The sequence below is a fragment of the Physeter macrocephalus genome, chromosome 8, assembly GCF_002837175.3.
Source record: "Physeter macrocephalus isolate SW-GA chromosome 8, ASM283717v5, whole genome shotgun sequence".
Lineage (NCBI taxonomy): Eukaryota > Metazoa > Chordata > Mammalia > Artiodactyla > Physeteridae > Physeter > Physeter macrocephalus.
Window position 1 is genome coordinate 80,272,454 of NC_041221.1, and position 18,962 is coordinate 80,291,415.

The following is an 18,962-nucleotide window of genomic DNA, read 5'->3' on the forward strand; positions in this document are numbered from 1 at the left end:
TGGGTCCTTGCTCTTTATCCACTTCTGTTGATGCTGCATTTGCTTACATGGCTGGGTTCCCTCTGGCCCTTCGTCACTGGCATGTTTCTGTACCAGCATCCACTGAGATGCTGGTACAACGACCAGCATCTGGTCGTTGGTGCCGGAACCATGCAGGTGACCGTCTGTCCCGATTCACTGGCTCCTTTGCCGGTGGCTTCTGTGCTTGCTAGAGAGGGTGAGGCAGGGGAACTTCTCAGCTGCTTCCCTATGCCACCCTGGACCCCCAGGAAACTTCCAGGCAAAACTTGGAAACTGAGGCAGAGCTGTCTTCTGCACTTTGATCCTCCATCCTCTCTGGGGACTCACTTATTTGTCCCCCAAACTCTCATCTCAGGCAGGTTGGCAGGAGGGGCAGTGCTCGGGGCTCCTTCTTGGTGATACTTACCGCCCTCTCATTGTCTTGTTTCCCTTCCATTCCTCTTCCTTGACATGAGGAGGGAGGGTCTTTTTAAAAAAAAACCTCATTTGAGGGGAGAAATTCAAAAGTAGGGAATTGACACTCTCATTACTACAGTAACAACCCAATCCTGAGGGCCAGGGAAGAGGATGTTTTTGCCGTTGCCTGAACTGCTGAGAGTGCAGGGGAGGGAAAGGAGCAATAAATGTCAGGAAAGAAAGAGAAACTAAAAATTTCAAAATATCACCCCAACACATATCTCTTGAACATCTCTTATATTTAGTCCAGCTGTTTTTGCATCACTTTCTTCTTTTTTTTTTTTTGTGGTCTCTTACCTGGATTGCTACAATCGGAAAAAAAAAAAAAAAAAAGCCACCCTGAACCCTGAATCTGGTCTTGCAGAACCTTTCTTTAACCCATTCTTTTCCCCAGCTTTACTGAAATATAATTGACATGTAACATTGCGTGAGTTTAAGGTGTACAACGTGATGATTGGATACATGTATACGTTGTGAAATGATCACCAGAATAGGGTTAGTTAACACCTCCATCACCTCACATAGTCTTGAATTCATTCTTGATACTGTGGCCAGAGTGACTTACTTTTTCTAAAATGTAAATCCAGTCCCATTACTTCCCTCCCCTGAGGTTTCAGTGGCTTTCCACTCCCTTTAGGAAGAGTCAGAACTGCCGAGAACACAAGACAAGGTCTCATCTGGAATCTGTCCACCGTTGTCTGCTCTGATGCTCCAAGCTAAGCCACTGGGCATTGAAATGAATTTGAGCACGTCTCTCTGTTCTTGTGATGAGCCTTTCTCCTCGGCTCTCCATCCATTCACCTGATCTTCAAAGTGGACTGCTATTCATCTTTTACATTCAAATGCCACCTCCTCAATGACATTGACTATCTCCCCTCTCTGTATATTCCCCAGAAGCTATGACTCCTTTCATGATAAGGTTAATGTCTTATTGCACTTATTGGCTAACATACATGCTTCTTCCTTCACTACAGTATAAGCTTCTTGAGGGTAGGGACTATCTTATCATCTTTGTATTTCCAGGGCCCAGCACAGTCCCTTGTGACATTGTAGGTGCTCAAAAAATCTTTCACTGAATGAACAGCCAAATGGCAGGGGATGGACCAGAAGCAAAGCCACCAATAAGGTGACAAAAGGCTCCTGGCATAAGAGGGAGACAGTAGCTGGATACACCACAGTTTAAGCATCTCCTTATTTCTCCTTTCCTTTTTAAACTTATGTCCTTCTTCCCCATTTTGAAGGCTATAAAGCACAGCACTTTGGGTTTTAAACTGTCCTACACACCCTTGGGGGTCCTCCAGGCATCCCCAGATGGTGGCTCTGTACAATGGTTGGTGGACCAAGTCACTAAGCAAAGGTAAACATTTACACTAAGCAACCTCTCTTTTCTAAGACAGTAAGCGTGTTCAGTCATGCGGCACATTTACTGAGTGATGACTACGTCCGAAGCATGTGGCTGGTTGCTGCGTGTAGTGTAATTTAGAAAGATTTTCATCAAGACCAGTTAAAAATTTTTTGGAGTTTTAGTTTTCAGGAAGTTATTTATCCAGAGCTCATTCTGACTCCCCGGGGACACGAGAGGGACTGTGGAACATTTGATTTGATTAACTGAGTATTAATCAATCTTGAATATCCCTAATACTTGAAAAAAGTAGCATCAAGGTAAGAAAGAAGGGGGTAGAACAAAAAGTAAGAAAAAAATATGGAAATGCTTAAATAAACCATCATCCATCCATAAAATGTAATACTCTGAAGAAGCTAAAAAGCATGAGGTTGGTCTATGTGTACCAACTTGGACAGATCTTCCCAAGAGATTAGGTAAAAAATAGCAAATTTATAACAAGACATAACATTTGATGAAATTTATGTACTCCCTCCCCTCCAAACAACTAGTTATTTCTATAAGCACACATATGTTGTATATAAATGCATATAACAATGCTGGAGGGACATACATGGAATAGATTACACTAGTAATTTCCAGGGCCGGAACTGAAAGATCAAGGGTGACATTTGCTTTATCTGTACTTTTAAAGACATTTGGAAAAGGAAAGCATATATGAACCAATTGCATAATTAAAATGAAAATAAAGGTTTTTTTTAATCTAAAAAAGGAGAGAAGCAGGGAGATAAGCATTCAAAGACATAATACCTTTGTGAAATGGAAAACGAACGATTTTTCTCATTAAGTGATAGATTGTTAAATATCGTGAGTTGATAAATTTTTGTACCTGCCTTCTTACAAAAGGTCTGCAGTTCATAGTTCAGACACGATGGAGTGGGAAGGGAACACGATTAGCGGGCAGAGGACTTGTGTTCTACTCCTCCTCCTGCCTCTTACTTGGCCCATCACTTAATCTTGCTGAATCTCAGACTCTACAAAATCTATAAAATGGGGAAAACAATAACACTCAGGTCATGACATTGCTGTGAAAATTTGTTGTGAGCTGTTGTGAGCTGGCCATGTGCCATAGACAGTGACATTCCGTTTTATACTATTATATAGAACATGGGATTTTAATGCACAGAATATATTCTAAAATAAAGGCTCTGCCAAAAGAGACCAAGATTAATCACTACATAAGAAAAATATGAACAAAGGTGGTTGAAAAGTTAGAGTTTATTTGACAATTCACAAGTGATTTGCAAGTTTTATGGATTAGTTGGAGCCAAATTTGAAAACCAGTAGCTCCTCTTTTCTTCCTGGAATGTCTAACATGCTCTAATTTGTTGCCCAAGTAGTGCAAGCCGTGTCTACTCAAGGAATTCAAGCTAATTTTAACTTAAACTAGAAATAAAAATCAAATATACCATACAGCATTCTAAAACCAAATACAGAGAATATTTTGTGGTTGTTGTCCTTGTTTGAGATAATTTCTACCAGAGATAATTTGTATACAGTTATCTGTTTATGAATCAGTATGAAAAAAAGAGTAAGGATCATTCAAGAAAACAGAAATATTAACTCTCAAAACTTTCTATAGCAATGCAAACACAAACGCCATCTGGTCCTAGTGGTGAATTTAGTATCAAAATAACACATTTAAGAAGGTACATGTAATACACTTAAGCCTCTAGAACTTGACTTTGAGGTGAGGCAGCTGAGCCACAGAAAGATAATAAGCCAAGTTCTACTAGGAAACAGTGACCCTCACCCCTGTAATCTTTTAGAAATGACAGCCACCTGGAAAACCAATATATTAACAGAAAGAATGGTATGTAACATTTAATTTAATAAGTCAATAAGAAAAGTGAAGTTATTTTCATAAACAGCATTTGAGACTGGGTTTACAGAAGACAGACATTATCTTACGTAGACCCTATTTCTGTATTTTGTTTCAGTTGCACAGTATTGAGAAAGTCCTGATTCACATTAAGAAATGTTAGCAGTTCTTTAACAGCTCACCTTGAAATACCAAGGCGCTCTTCAGTTTACCAGAGATGGCTTTATTCTGGCATCTGCACAAAGAGAGTTAACCTGGTACTGATGTTTGCTGGATTTCAGTATTTTAAAATGTTATAAACTGCATATCTGAGTTTGTTGGCTTTTAATTTTTATGTTCAAATATATTTATCAAATATTAATGAAGAGTCTCAACAGAACACAGTTGGAATATCATTGCCTCAAGACATGAGTTGATTTGTTGATTTATTTATTCGCGTGTGAAATCTGGCTACTCTACTCTGCGCTTCCCTCACTCTGTCTACTCACTGCTCTCGGTCATTCCTTCTGTCTCTTTCACAAGCTCTTGTCTTGTATCTGGCTCAAAGTGACATTTTCATCTTGTAATCTCCCCATTTCTCATGCTCTCAATTACAATTATCAATACATATGCTGACAATTCACAAATATCTATCTCCAGCTCATATTTTTCTCCTAAGCTCCAACTAGAATTACATTTCTACTTGGATATTCCATAGGCATCTTAAACTCAAAACAGATCTAACCCATCATTCATCTTGCTTTGTCTTGCCTCCACCAAAACTAACCCTTTCCCCATGTTGAATTCACTATCTGAGTAAATGGGATGGTAACACCTGGCTGTCCAACTCAAGAGATCTAGGAGTCATCCTACATGCTTCTCTTTTCTTTGCCATCTACTGATTCCACCAAGAAGCCCTACTCATTCTACCTCCCCAATACTCTCTGAATCCATTTCATGTTTTCCATCCCAGTACAACCACCATAAAGCAGCCTCTCAACAGGGACTACTGCAATTTGCAGAACTACCTAGACTTTTAAACCATATACTTTAACACTATATCACTTCTTTACAAAAAAAAAAATCCTTCAATATCTCTAGATTATCTTCAGAATAAAACCCAAATCTTTCATATGACTTACAAAGTCTTTCCTGATCTACCCTTCGCCTACTCCTCTATCACCATCTTTTGCCATATACCTTTCCCTAACACCCTGTGTGTCAGTGTACTAACCCATTCTAACCTTCTAAATGTCTCAATGCTTTCATCCCTCTAAGCCTTTGCACACGACACATTCTCTACAATTCTCTCACACCCCTTCAACTAGCTAGCTCTTACTCCTCCAGCCAAACTCAGCTAGGTATCATCTCTTCTGGAAAAGATTTCTTGACTCTTCTTCCCTCTGGGCTCCCTCATGCTAGTCCTCTTAATCAGAGTACTTATGCACTGTAAACTGTCTGTGTCCTGCACCAAAGTATGAGCTTCTCTCTTGTGTCTCTATTCCTGGGATATACCAGGTGCTCAACAAATATTTTAGGTAAGAGAATAGAAGGCAAGACTTAAGAGGCCAATGGATCACTACAGGCCTATTAACAAAATACTAACCCCACAACTGTGATTTCCCAATGAGAAGGCACCTTGCTCTATGAGTCTTTTTAATTAATTCAATTCAAACCCAACCCTTCCTTAAAAAGTTAAACATAGAATTACCATATGATCCAGCAATTCCACTCCTAGGTATATATTCAAAGAAATGAAAGCAGGACTCAAATATTTGTATATGAATGTTCACTGCAGAATTATTCACAATAGCCAAAAGGTGGAAATGACCCAAATGTCCATCAATAGATAAATGGATAAACAAAATGTGGTATATCCATACAACGGAATATTCAACATCAAAAGGGAATGATATTCTGACATAAGCCACAACATGGATAAACCTTGAAAACATTATGCTAAGTGAAATACACCAAATACAAAAAGACAAATATTATATGATTCCATTTATATGAGGGCTACCACCCATCTAAAGAACCTAGGGCCATGAGTCACTTCTGTGAATGATCTAATGGCCTGATCAGTCACAGAGGCCTTAACTTCTGTGGAAACAGAATTGACCACAAAGTTACCTAGTACTGACTACAAAACCCACATCCTGCTGAACTATTATTTAGTGTTGGAGGATGAGTTTTACAGGTTTACAACTTATTTCATTAGGGATCTTAAGAGAGAAATTGTCTTCCCAAGGCCTTTATAAACAGTTTGCTACTTAAATTTTATGGACTGAAATTCTGCATATGAAACTTACTTTCCTTGGATTATCTGAAGCCTGTAAGTTTAAAAAAACTGGGGAGTAAAACATATTGCATAAATATAACACCTGCAAACAAAGTATAACTTGCAACTGAATGATGACAAGCATTGTAAACACCAAAGGAGCCTGAAGGAAGAAGTTCAAGAAGAGCAAATATAAAATATATAGTTAAGAAGTGTCCTAACAGAGATATTCTAGACAGGCAAGCTTAAGGGAAAAACGGTACCAGCAACATGAGTAAGATCTCCACCTTCTGACAGTGGACTGGATGACCAGACTGACTGCTGTGGGAACATAGCAGGTGCAATCATTTGAGCCTTTTTCCCTCATCCCCCCTCCAAAGGAAAACCCCTGGCAGGGACCCTATATGTAGAAATGAAATGTCAAACAGTTAGTACAGTGCCTGTCACATAGCAGATATTCAACAAACACCCATTTCTATTCCATTTTATACTGAAGTTGTTGAGAAAGCATTTACTTCAAGTACGTCTGCTTTCTAGCCCTGTTTTCTGAAACAGTCATTCCACTTAAGGTATAACAATCAAATAACTCATATACACAAGTCATATAGATATGACTTACTATATATATATATATATATATATATATATATACATATATATGCATATATAGTAACATAGTTATAAAACACGGATAACAAGATAAAATCATGAACGTAGTTAGAAAAAATACCCACCAAATAAATTTTTCTATATTACAGAAATGGGCTTAATTTTGGGGGGCACCCATTGTCATCTTAATTTGGTTTTATTATGAGAAAACAGAGTAACATTTCTGTCCCTGGGCAGATCTGACGTGAAAATAATTGACAAAAGTAGGTCAGAATCCCATGGAATGGTGAGGTCTGAATGTTAGGTGTCTTATATTAGGTTATAAATCCTGACAGGCAATAATGACAGGATCTTCTGAAAGCCTTTGAAATTCACTAGGGCAGTCCCAACTTGTTTAGTTAAAAGCAGCAGCAAGGTAGGAAATAGAACTTCTTGTGACCCTGGCTACCCTGATGTGTCTTAGATAAAAACTGAAGTCATCATCATGCTCCTACTATTTTTGCTGGCTTTGTTTTCACAAAAAATATCCTCTCCTTACCCACATACACTTCTGGTAGCCTTTGGAATGTGTCCTTTAATCTAAAAGATAAAAAGGGTACTTAAAGAGATCATCGAATTGACTAGAAATCTGTTGGGAGCTTATGGCCTTTCCCCTATTCTAGATGCAATTTCTCTCTCTGGGTCACCTGTTTTTGGTAAAAATAACTCAATTCCTTTTTATCTAATATACGAAGCAGAAATCACTTGGCAGTGTAGTGCTGATTGAGTTTTCCCTTGGATAAAATTGTTAGCAACTTGTAGCTACTTTACTAGGTAATATCAATATATAAACAAAAAGAGAAAAACATTCATTTCTTTTAATTCATTAACTATGCTTATTTGTGTGACACCTATATATTGGTTTCCCATAGAGAAAAACTGCCATAAAAATTTAAGGTCCAATTTAACATGAATATTAGTTAAAAATACACTTTCACAATTTAGAGTAAGGTGAATGATACATCTGTTTCCATTCTAAAATGATCCTTTTCTAGTAATTTTTACAATATTTTCTCACATGAAAATTATCTTCTCAACAAATACTTATTATAGCATAGTATCCTCCTTGAGAAATTTTTAAAAAATGTGTCATTCTCAACTACTTCTTACCTGAAAGTTTTCCTCTTTATGATTTATATAAATTAATTGACTTCATGAATGATAAAGGAACAATGTTAAATATCCAGAAGAAAAAAGTTCAATGAAGACTATTTCATGGCTTCAAGCACTGAATATCAGGATGTTAAAATCATTGGATATCAAATAAACAAAAGGATTTCTTTAAAAAACAAAACAAGAAACCACTGCCACCAAACACATTTTCCCAAATGGCCTGCCTCGCATTCCGGAGCTGACAGAAAATCAGGTCTGCAAGGAGACAGCAGCTGAGCTGCATACTCCAGAGTTAAGTAAAAACATGGGAGGCCGGAGCACACATGTGAAAGAATACATTTAATTTTAACAAGGCAAAGAAATGAGTTTTAAAAGGTGGTGGTGGTTTAACTGAGTGTCTCTTTTAGTTCCACTTGAAAAAAAGGTGTAAGTTTTTCCTCTAACTGCTTCCCAACAGATTAATGACAGCAAAACTTTAAATCTATGGTGGTGCTGGAGTTCTTCTATTAGGGACAGGAGGGATGCAACTTCATGAAATTTTTTTATTCTGCAGAAAGAAAGGGGGAGGAAAAAAAAGACAGAAAGAAAGAGAGAGAGAGAGAGGAGAAACAAAAACTAATTTTCCAGGCAGGGAAATACTTATAAAACCTTTTATGTCAAAGTTAGGATTTCACAACATAACACACTAATGCAAAATCCAGTAGCACCTGTAAGATTTAAGTAAATGCTGCCATCACTTAAATGCTTTTTTAAAAGTATCTGTAAAAGACTGAAGGAAAAAAAGATACATTCTCCAGAGAACAACAAATGTATTTCAAAATAAAAACTGTATTTTTGTTTTTCTTTTTTTCAATTGTTTTTTTGTACAAGAATTCATAGTTATCATATAATAACTTACACACAATGGGATCAATCTCTGCTCTCCTTTTCTGTATCACTTCAAGTCCACATGTTCAGGCTATAGTCCCCAACATTATTTTCTGATAAATATATTACCACAGTTTGATCTAAATATACATTATATAATACTTGTCTCTGGGAAAAATCAAATTTTAATATGCAAACTTTTATTTATATAATACAGAAATGAAGAAAACTACAGTAGGCACACAACCTAATTATGACTTGTAGATGATGATTTCTAGATACTCTCCTACTGTAAATGAATGTTTAAAATAGTCTTAATAAGAAAATTTTATTTATATGTGCACTTGTGTCCACCTTATCCCATATACTGTACACGTCTAATGACAATCTGGGAATTTAAAGGTGCAGCCCTCAAGAAATTGTTGAATCACTAAAAAAAGAAAAAATTAGACTCTATTGGAAAGGAAAAAACTCACAAAATTTCCAATTTTAGATTTCATGTCCATAGGAAAATATTAAAAATAATTTTCTGTATATACATATGATTATATGTATATATTGAATTAGAGATGTCTCATATATCAATACAATTCAAGTGGAGACATTTTGGTGAGTTATTTTCCCATTAAATGACAACTATGTCAAAATTTAAAAATATCTTATTACATCATTAAAATAATTCACTTACCATTTCAACAGCTTACCGTATTTTTTTTTTTAATTTTTAACTCTTCATAACCAAATTTCCTGATCCCTAGTGTTAAATCCCCTATTTAAATTAAAATCTGGTGCTCTGTTACTCAGAAACTGATGGATAAAATCACATCTACTTCAAAATTCCATCAATCAAATAAATTTTATTACCTGATTTATCAGAGAAATAGCTCTGAGCTTGTGTACCTAAATTATCCTCCCTATTATAAACAGGTGAGGAAAATACCCTAAAATAGATGGAGGTAACTTACATGATATTATAGCACATATAATACAAGATGATTAAGTGTCTGATATAAACTTTTCAGAGACACCTGAAAACTCACTTTAGAAACTAACTTTAGAAACAAACCATTTATTTTTCACTCTAATATAAATTAATATGTATGCATTTACATACATACACATACATATATAAAACAAAATTGTCTAGTGTTGATTAGCTGTTTGTGAGTGAAAAAATGGTTACAAATTGATTAACCAGCTTAATTCTGTACTTAACAATTCAACTGTTTTGGGGTACAAACAAAAAGTCAGTGCATTTGTAAACTCCATGGAGTCAGATACTCAAGCATACACTTTAAATAAGAACCCTCCTCAACATCACAAGCATTGGACAGCAAGAATATATGGACTCTGATGCAGTTCCTACTCCATAAGCAGACTAGACAGCACTTGACTTACTTTTAAAACTGTTTCTTAAAAGAAATATATAAAGAAATGCATGTTTGCTAAAAGTCCTTTAAAATTACCTCAAAACAACATTAAATCCTGTTCACTGAGAAGAGCCTGCTGAATTGAATTCCTGTTTTGAAATGCCTAGTTAACAGTTTAGAATATTGCCTTGTGAGGATTGACTAGAGACGTGGTTGATGTGAAGACCCAGACAGAGTACACGGCTCCAATCCCAATAGTCCTCTGATTGGTTGCTTGATGGAAATGGATCGCCTTTAAAATAGCTATACACCTTAAAATGATCTATAATAAACAGTTTCCCAACAACCATTATTATTTGTAAATTGAAATGCATTAATCATTCAGAAAAGATTTCTTGCAAAATATATAAATAAATGTAACTGCATATTCTGTAAATATACTTAACATTGCTAGACCAGACCGCCAGTGACGGGCTGCTGTATTTCAGTACTGTGTGTCAAATTTATTAGAAATTTAAAAAGAAAAATTTTGGAGGGACTCAGCTGCCTTCATTAGTTGGCTTTAAAATGTGTAATAAAATGGGAGACAATATCTTCTCATAAATACATGGAATCAATATGGAAAAGTAAACTATATAGCAGACAAGATTAGAGAACACCAGAGTGTACCAGAGTGGTCACCAGAGTGAAATATCTTCCAGTATAAAAAAAGGGAAGAACTCTATACACCCAGTTATAGTAAGTATGTTTCAATTAAAGATGCAGCTCACTCTCACTCCTGGCAAGAATTAATTGGTAATGGCACTGCTGCCAGCAGTGCAAAAATATCCTGAGAAATTATTCAGATTACAACAAAAGACAGGGCTTTCATCACTAAGTTTTTGCACAAAACACAGCTTTAGATATCATAAATAAATTAATTTAAAAAGCAGATAACCTTCACTGTGTTGAACACAAAAAGGGGATGTGACCCAGACATTTGTTAATTCTCCCATTGGCTAATATCAGAAAAAAAGATTGCATTAAGTGTCTGTTTATAACTTTCTAGTTAACTATGGCCAATAATATACATGGAGGTAATCTGTAGTTCAAGTTTTTCATCTCTTTTTCCCCAACTAGCTAGAAGCTGAACTCTAAAATTTACACTGTAATATACAATTCCAATTTTCAAAAGATCCTCCTCCTGGACAAGGGATATTCAAATTTTTTGTGCAATCTTGATGCAGAGCCCAAACAGTCCTATGAAGAGAGACAGTATATTTTTTAATCAATTGGCACTGAAATTTAACTTTCCTTAGCTGCGTTCTAGTAGCTTGGCCAAGTTATCTCGTAATTCTGTTAGTTCAAAGATTTTTCCATCAAGAATTTCTAACAGTGTCTTCAGGTTATTGCGAAAAGCTTCTTGTTCATTCTGACTTTTCTCCAGACGTTGCTCCAAGTCAGACAGTTGTCCCTCCAGGTCTTTGTTCCGAATTTCTACTTCCTTTAGAAACAAAAGTGTGATATATATATGTGTGTCAGTTTAAGACTTAACAAACAATATAACTTTTGTTATGACTAATATTGTGGTAGTTAATGCAGTTTGATAATTAGGATGACCACCTGGGTCTCAATACAATTTAAGGAGGTTTTTAGATTTTGCCATCTGAGAAATCCATGTGGTTGTATTGATTGGCTTATTCATGAACACATCTGTCCCCCCAACACAAATTTCCTGACTGCTTGCTTTGTGCCAGGCAACACTAGTCTAGGCACTTCAAATACTGAGATCGGATGAAGACCCATTTTGTGGATTATCTGCATCTCTTCTATTTCTGACCATGTTCTTTTCCTCTGTCACAATTGTTAGCAATCTCAGATGAAAACAGGCAGAGAAAAAGAGAGAAATTAATATTTTCTCCTTATTGGAAATTTTGGAGAAAGATTTAGAGAAGAAAAATGACTCAAATAAGGTTTTAGGATCCTCTGAATATGTTAATTATTCTTTGTCTCGCCTCAATATCAAATGAATGCATATGGTAGAGAATATAGCTCACCTGCTAAAAACTGTAGTGAAGATATATAACTGTACATATAAGAGAATTATACAACTAACAATTCCAAAATACTGCAGATTAAGGAAAGAAAAAAATGACAAAAGGGAAGTAAAAGTTCATGACAACAAAAAAATTTTTAACTTTTTAAACAGAATAAAATCTGGCATACTTAAAAATTATTTAGAAGTTAACTATATATTATATCTGAAGGACAGTAGATTGTTTTTAAAAATTATTGAAAGGCAATCTGGTAAACGTTAAATGAAAATAACAGAACATGAAGCAGCACACTGCAATGAGGCAAAAATTTGTATCCATGAGGATAAACAATGGGAATTAAAGTACACACAGAAAATAGGAAACAGTTCTGGTTGTTGGGATTATGAGCACTTCTTTCCAAAATGTATTTGTCCTATAATACCAGCAAAATTAAACTTTTGAGAAAAATAATTGGAAAATTGACTTGAATACGTATAAGAAAGTAACCATTAATTTAGCATTCTCAACACAAAGAAATATTCACATGTTTAACTAAGAGCAAAGCTCAAGCAAAAGGACACCACAGATGAGTCGAAGAGCCTGGGAAAATACAAAAAAAGGAAGAAAGCAGTTATAATGACTTATAAAGAAAGAATTTAGGGAATTCCAATCTAATCTTAAAGTATTTACTGTTAGATGTTAACCAGGTATGTTTCTAATCTTTTTCCTTTGAATAATCTACAAGGTGAAGATAAGTAAACTGAGAACAGATTCTGAAACCAATAAAATATTTATAAATTCAGAAGCCAAGTTCATGGAGGCTCTAAACTATGGGGGAGAAAACAGACCCTGGGATCAAATGTAAAAATTCCACTCATGATTGCACAGCATGCTCTCTTGCCTGCTTAAACAATAAGCTTAAGAGTACTGTAGAATGTTTCCAACTGTAAAAATAGACCAAATGTCATTCACTAGAAAACACCCACTTCACCAGGCACCGCCCAGTTTGCCCTCTAAAGCCGTCCTTAAAAATGAAAGGCTTCCTTGTTCTCCTTGACAATCAATGAAACATCCAACCATTTTCAGTGGAAGCAAGCAAAACACCAAATTCCCTCAGCTATTAAAATTGAGCTGTTCTCTCCAGGAGTTTTGTGCTCTAAGCCATTTCTCTGATGGAGGAATTTCACTAGGCCAGTAACAAAAGGGATCCAATACAATGCTGTTGGTGCTGGTCTATTCTGAGGCAGAGAATAAGATCCCAGAGGAAAAACAGACAACCCAGGATCAGTATGAAGCAACCTGATTGGTGGCGTGTCCCAGTTTTCTACCTTCTGTCTATATTTTCCATCCCTTCTTCTTGACTTTTATTCTCTCTCCCAACTCATTCTTCTGCTTATTATCATTTTTGTGCTACTATCTCCCCTTCTCCTTTACCGAAATGCGAGCATATGCCAGGGGCACCAAGATAAAGCACTAAGGCCAGAATTTGCTAAATCCCTTTTGAGTGCTTTAAAAGGCAGTAACTGAAAGTATATAAATACAAATGCTCTGTATTTGTTAGATATGGAGTCTACAACACTACAGTGATTAAAAAAATGTAAACAATTATTACCACCATCAATGGGACCAGGTCAGGTTATAAATTTAAATCTTGAATCACTGAATCTAAATAAAAGCTACAAAAAATTGTCTTTATTGATATCTGATTCACACCTTAAACTCTTAAAAGATAAATTATTGTTCTATTAGATTATTAACCTTCATATATAATGACGTAAATCATCAAAAGAAATATTAATAATTCAACAGAAAAATGGGTAAAAGAAGAATTTATTCAACAACTATTTACTGAGTGTCTTCTACATACTAGGCACTGAAGATAAAGTAGAAAATAAAGACGGGCCCTGTTTTGATGGAGCATGCATTCTAGAAGGAAGATACTGGTAACAAAGAAGTCAACAGAACAGACGTCTGTGTAACCGAGGAAATCACTGTGTGCACTGAAATCTTTCAACCATCTTTCCAAACTGTGTAAACCAATAATAAGAACAAATAAAATGACACGAATTCCACAACTTCAACTAGAAGAAAGATAACAATACAAACTTCAAGTTACCTATAATTAGGAGACATAAGCACCAGTTTCTAGCAATGGTATTTCTCAAGTTCTTACTCTCTTCACAGAGGGCAAGGCAGGGTTGTGGGGAAATGCACAAAAGAAGGAAGAGGAGAATGAAAGGCCTAAGACTGAACTCTAATAATCCAAAGAAAGAGAAAGACCACTGAAAGTGCCAAAATACTGGTGGAAAACAAAAAGTCCTGGTAGACCAGAGCAGCCTACAAGAAGTGAATTCACAGTGTACAGGACACTCGAGAAGGCAACCTTGGAAAGGCATACTTCTGAGAGTAAAAAGAAGAGAAAGGGACTTTGGGGACAGCTAATCATAAAATAAAGGTCCTTCCACTGGGAAGTTCATTTAGAAAGTCCAAAAATTATGATATGGGCAAAGGTATACCAGGCAGGGGTTGTAATAGTAGTAGAAAAAGTGGCGAAGAAAGACACCTTTAATGCTAAAAGTGGCAACACACAATGAAGATATAACAATTATGTTTATGAACCAAGAAACACAGTAGCCACCTTATAAAGTAGAAACTACAGGAGGTCTAAGGAGACATAGAAAAAAATACACTGATAAGAGCTTTTAATATTCTACTCTCAATATAGGACAGAAGAAGAGGAACAATAACAAAAAAGGTAAGGATATAGAAGGCTTAAACTACAAAATCAATAAAGAGCATTCACAAAATTGATCATATGCTAGATTACACAAAAAATCGGTAAATTATGCAAAGCAGAAATCACATAAACAAACCCTTGTGATTACTTTACAATGCAGTAAAACTAGAAATAAATAACTAAATCATAAAACTAAAAGGCCCTTCCACAAGCAAATTAAAACACGTTCTTTTAAACACTTCTAGCGTGAAGGGGAAATAAAACCAAAATTACAGAATTGCAAGAAATAATGATAATGGAAACATTGTCAGAATCCATGGGACACATTAAAGCAATGACCAGAGGAAAATCTATAGCCTTAAACACAAATAAATAAAAATGAAAATAAAGGAATTAAATTCCCTTCTCAAAATGCTAGAAAAAGAATAAAAAAGTAAACCAAAACAAAACATAAGGCACAAATAAAGATAAAAGTAAAAATTCATTAGGTAGAGGACAGAAAAAGAGTAACACTAATTAATAAGTCAAAATCTCCTTTCGCAAAAAGCTTAAAATAGACATATCATTACTTAAGAAAAGAAAAAAAACTATATAAAATAAGAAATTATAAGAGTTCCCACTGAATATTTGAAAACCCAGATATAAAGCTTAAACAGCCCAATATCTGCAGAAGAAATAGAGAGTAATCATGGAATTACTCCATAAAAAGCACCAGGCCCAGATGGTTTCAAGGGGAAGTTCTATTAAACTTTCAAAGACCAGACAGTTCCAATATGACATAAATTATTCCAGAGCATAGAAAATAAACAAAATCTTCCAAATTATCTTATGAAGCTAGTATAGCCTTGATACCTAAATCTTATAAATTCAGCCCCCACCTGAAAAAGGAAGAAAGTTACAGACCAATATTACAAATGAATATCATGTAAAAACTGTAAATAATAGGGAACAAAAATCTGGTACCACATTAATAAAATGATACACCACAGCTAAGTGGTATTTATTCTAGGAATGCAAACATGGTTTAGTTTTAGAAAATTCATTAATAAAATAAACTATATTAATGGATCTGGGGAGAAAAACTATGATTATCTAGATAGATACTAAAAAAGCTATTAACAAAATTCACTCATTCGTGGTAAAAACACTCAAGAAAAAGGAATAAGCCACTCTCATAATATGGTAAGATACGTATATTTTAGCGGTAAAGCCAGCATTTCAATTAATGGAAAAATATTAGAGGCATTTCCACAAAGATCAGGAACAAGATGAGTCTGTAACCTCCACTATCGTTTAACACTGTACCTGTATTTTTTGTTTGTTTGTTTACTCCTCAGTGCATGAGATCTTTTTTTTTAAACATCTTTATTGGAGTATAATTGCTTCACAGTGTTGCGTTAGTTTCTGCTGTAAAACAAAGTGAATCAGCTATATGCATACGTATATCCCCATATCCCTTGCCTCTTGCATCTCCCTCCCACCCTCCTTATCCCACCCCTCTAGGTGGTTGCAAAGCACAGAGCTGATCTCCCTGTGACGTGCAGCTGCTTCCCACTAGCTATCTATTTTACATTTGGTAGTATATATAAGTTCATGCCACTCTCTCACTTCGTCCCAGCTTACCCTTCCCCCTCCCGGTGTCCTCAAAGTCCATTCTCTATGTCTGTGTCTTTATTCCTGTCCTGCCCCTAGGTTCATCAGAACCATTTCATTTTACATTCCATATATATATGTTAGCATACAGTATTTGTTTTTCTCTTTCGGACGTACTTCACTCTGTATGACAGACTCTAGGTCCATCTACCTCACTACAAATAACTCAATTTCGATTCTTTTTATGGCTGAGTAATATTCCATTCTATATATGTGCCACATCCTCTTTATCCATTCACCTGTCGGTGGATACTTAGGCTGTTTCCATGTCCTGGCTATTGTAAATAGTGCTGCAGTGAACATTGTGGTACATGACTCTTTTTGAATTATGGTTTCCTTAGGGTACCTGCCCCGTAGTGGGATTGCTGGATCGTACTGTAGTTCTATTTTTAGTTTTTTAAGGACCTGCCATTCTGTTCTCCATAGTGGCTGTATCAATTTACATTCCCACCAACAGTGCAAGAGGGTTCCCTTTTCTCCACACCTTCTCCAGCATTTATTGTCTGTAGATTTTTTGATGATGGCCGTTCTGACCGGTGTGAGGTGATACCTCATTGTAGTTTTGATTTTCATTTCTCTAATGATTAGTGATGTTGAGCATCTTTTCATCTGTTTGTTGGCAATCTGTATATCTTCTTTGGAGAAATACCTATTTAGGTCTTCTGCCCATTTTCGGATTGGGTTGTTTGTTTTTCTGATATTGAGCTTCACGAGCTGCTTATATATTTGGAGATTAATCCTTTGTCATTGCTTCGCTTGCAAATACTTTGTCCCATTCTAAGAGTTGTCTTTTTCTCTTGTTTATGGTTTCTGTTGCTGTGCAAAAGCTTTCAGGTTTCATTAGGTCCCACTTTTTGTTTTTATTTCCATTTCTCTAGGAGGTGGGTCAAAAAGGATCTTGCTGTGATTTATGTCATAGAGTGTTCTACCTATGTTTTCCTCTAAGAGTTTTATAGTGTCTGGCCTTACATTTAGATTTTTTTTTTAACATCTTTATTGGAGTATAATTGCTTTACAATGGTGTGTTAGTTTCTGCTTTATAACAAAGTGAATCAGTTATACATATACATATGTCCCCATATCTCTTCCCTCTTGCATCTTCCTCCCTCCGACCCTCCCTATCCCACCCCTCTAGGTGGTCACAAAGCACCGAGCTGATCACCCTGTGCTATGCGGCTGCTTCCCACTAGCTAGCTATTTTACGTTTGGTAGTGTATATATGTCCGTGCCACTCTCTCACTTTGTCCCAACTTACCCTTACCCCTCACCGTATCCTCAAGTCCATTCTCTAGCAGGTCTGCATCTTTATTCCCATCTTGCTTCTAGGTTCTTCATGACCATTTTTTTTCTCTTAAGATTTCATATATATGTGTTAGCATACAGTACTTGCTTTTCTCTTTCTGACTTACTTCACTCTGTATGACAGTTTCTAGGTCCATCCACCTCACTACAAATAACTCAGTTTCATTCCTTTTTACAGCTAATATTCCATTGTATATATGGGCCACATCTTCTTTATCCATTCTTCTGTTGATGGACACTTCAGTTGCTTCCATGTCCTGGCTATTGTAAACAGAGCTGCAATGTACATTTTGGTACGTGACTCTTTTTAAATTATGGTTTTCTCAGGGTATATGCCCAGTAGTGGGATTGCTGGGTCATATGGTAGTTCTATTTTTAGTTTTTTAAGGACCTGCCATTCTGTTCTCCATAGTGGCTGTATCAATTTACATTCCCACTAACAGTGCAAGAGGGTTCCCTTTTCTACACACCCTCTCCAGCATTTACTGTTTGTAGATTTTTTGATGATGGCTATTCTGACCAGTGTGAGATGATATCTCATTGTACTTTTGATTTGCATTTCTCTAATGATTAATGAACTTGAGCATTCTTTCACGTGTCTGTTGGCAATCTGTATATATTTTTTGGAGAAATGTCTATTTAGATCTTCTGCCCATTTTTGGATTGGGTTGTTTGTTTTTTTGTTATTGAGCTGCAAGAGTTGCTTATAAATTTTGGATATTAGTCCTTTGTCAGTTGCTTCGTTTGCAAATATTTTCTCCCATTCTGAGGGTTGTCTTTTGGTCTTGTTTATGGTATCCTTTGCTGTGCAAAAGCTTTTAAGTTTCATTAGGTCCCATTTGTTTATTTTTGTTTTTATTTCCATTTCTCTAGGAGATGGGTCAAAAAGGATCTTGCTGTGATTTATGTCATAGAGTGTTCTGCCTATGTTTTCCTCTAAGAGTTTGATGGTGTCTGGCCTTACATTTAGGTCTTTAATCCATTTTGAGTTTACTTTTGTGTATGGTGTTAGGGAGTGTTCTAATTTCATTCTTTTACATGTAGCTGTCCAGTTTTCCCAGTACCACTTATTGAAGAGGCTATCTTTTCTGCACTGTATATTCTTGTCTCCTTTATTTCCAATTCAAGAACATGCTATATCTCTCCATCTATTTGTATCATCTTTAACCTCTTTTATCAGTGTCTTATAACTTTCTGCATATAGGTCTTTTGTCTCCTTAGGTAGGTTTATTCCTAGATATTTTATTCTTTTTGTTGCAATGGTAAATGGGAGTGTTTTCTTAATTTCACTTTCAG

General features: G+C 35.8%; 1 protein-coding gene across 5 annotated transcripts in view; it reads right to left on the reverse strand.

The window, feature by feature from the left end:
- Positions 1–9,426: 9,426 nt before the first annotated feature.
- Positions 9,427–18,962, reverse strand: part of HOMER1 (homer scaffold protein 1) — a 125,540-nt gene continuing 116,004 nt past the window's right edge. For 4 of the 5 annotated variants that reach the window (XM_007102958.4, XM_028493020.2, XM_007102957.4 and 1 more), the window contains one exon: positions 9,427–11,442. In XM_007102958.4, coding sequence (XP_007103020.1) covers positions 11,254–11,442 — 189 coding nt within the window. In that variant the 3' untranslated portion in view covers positions 9,427–11,253. Of the gene's footprint in view, positions 11,443–16,052; positions 16,119–18,962 lie in introns of those variants that run through there. The other variant, XM_055086633.1, reaches the window with a different exon arrangement.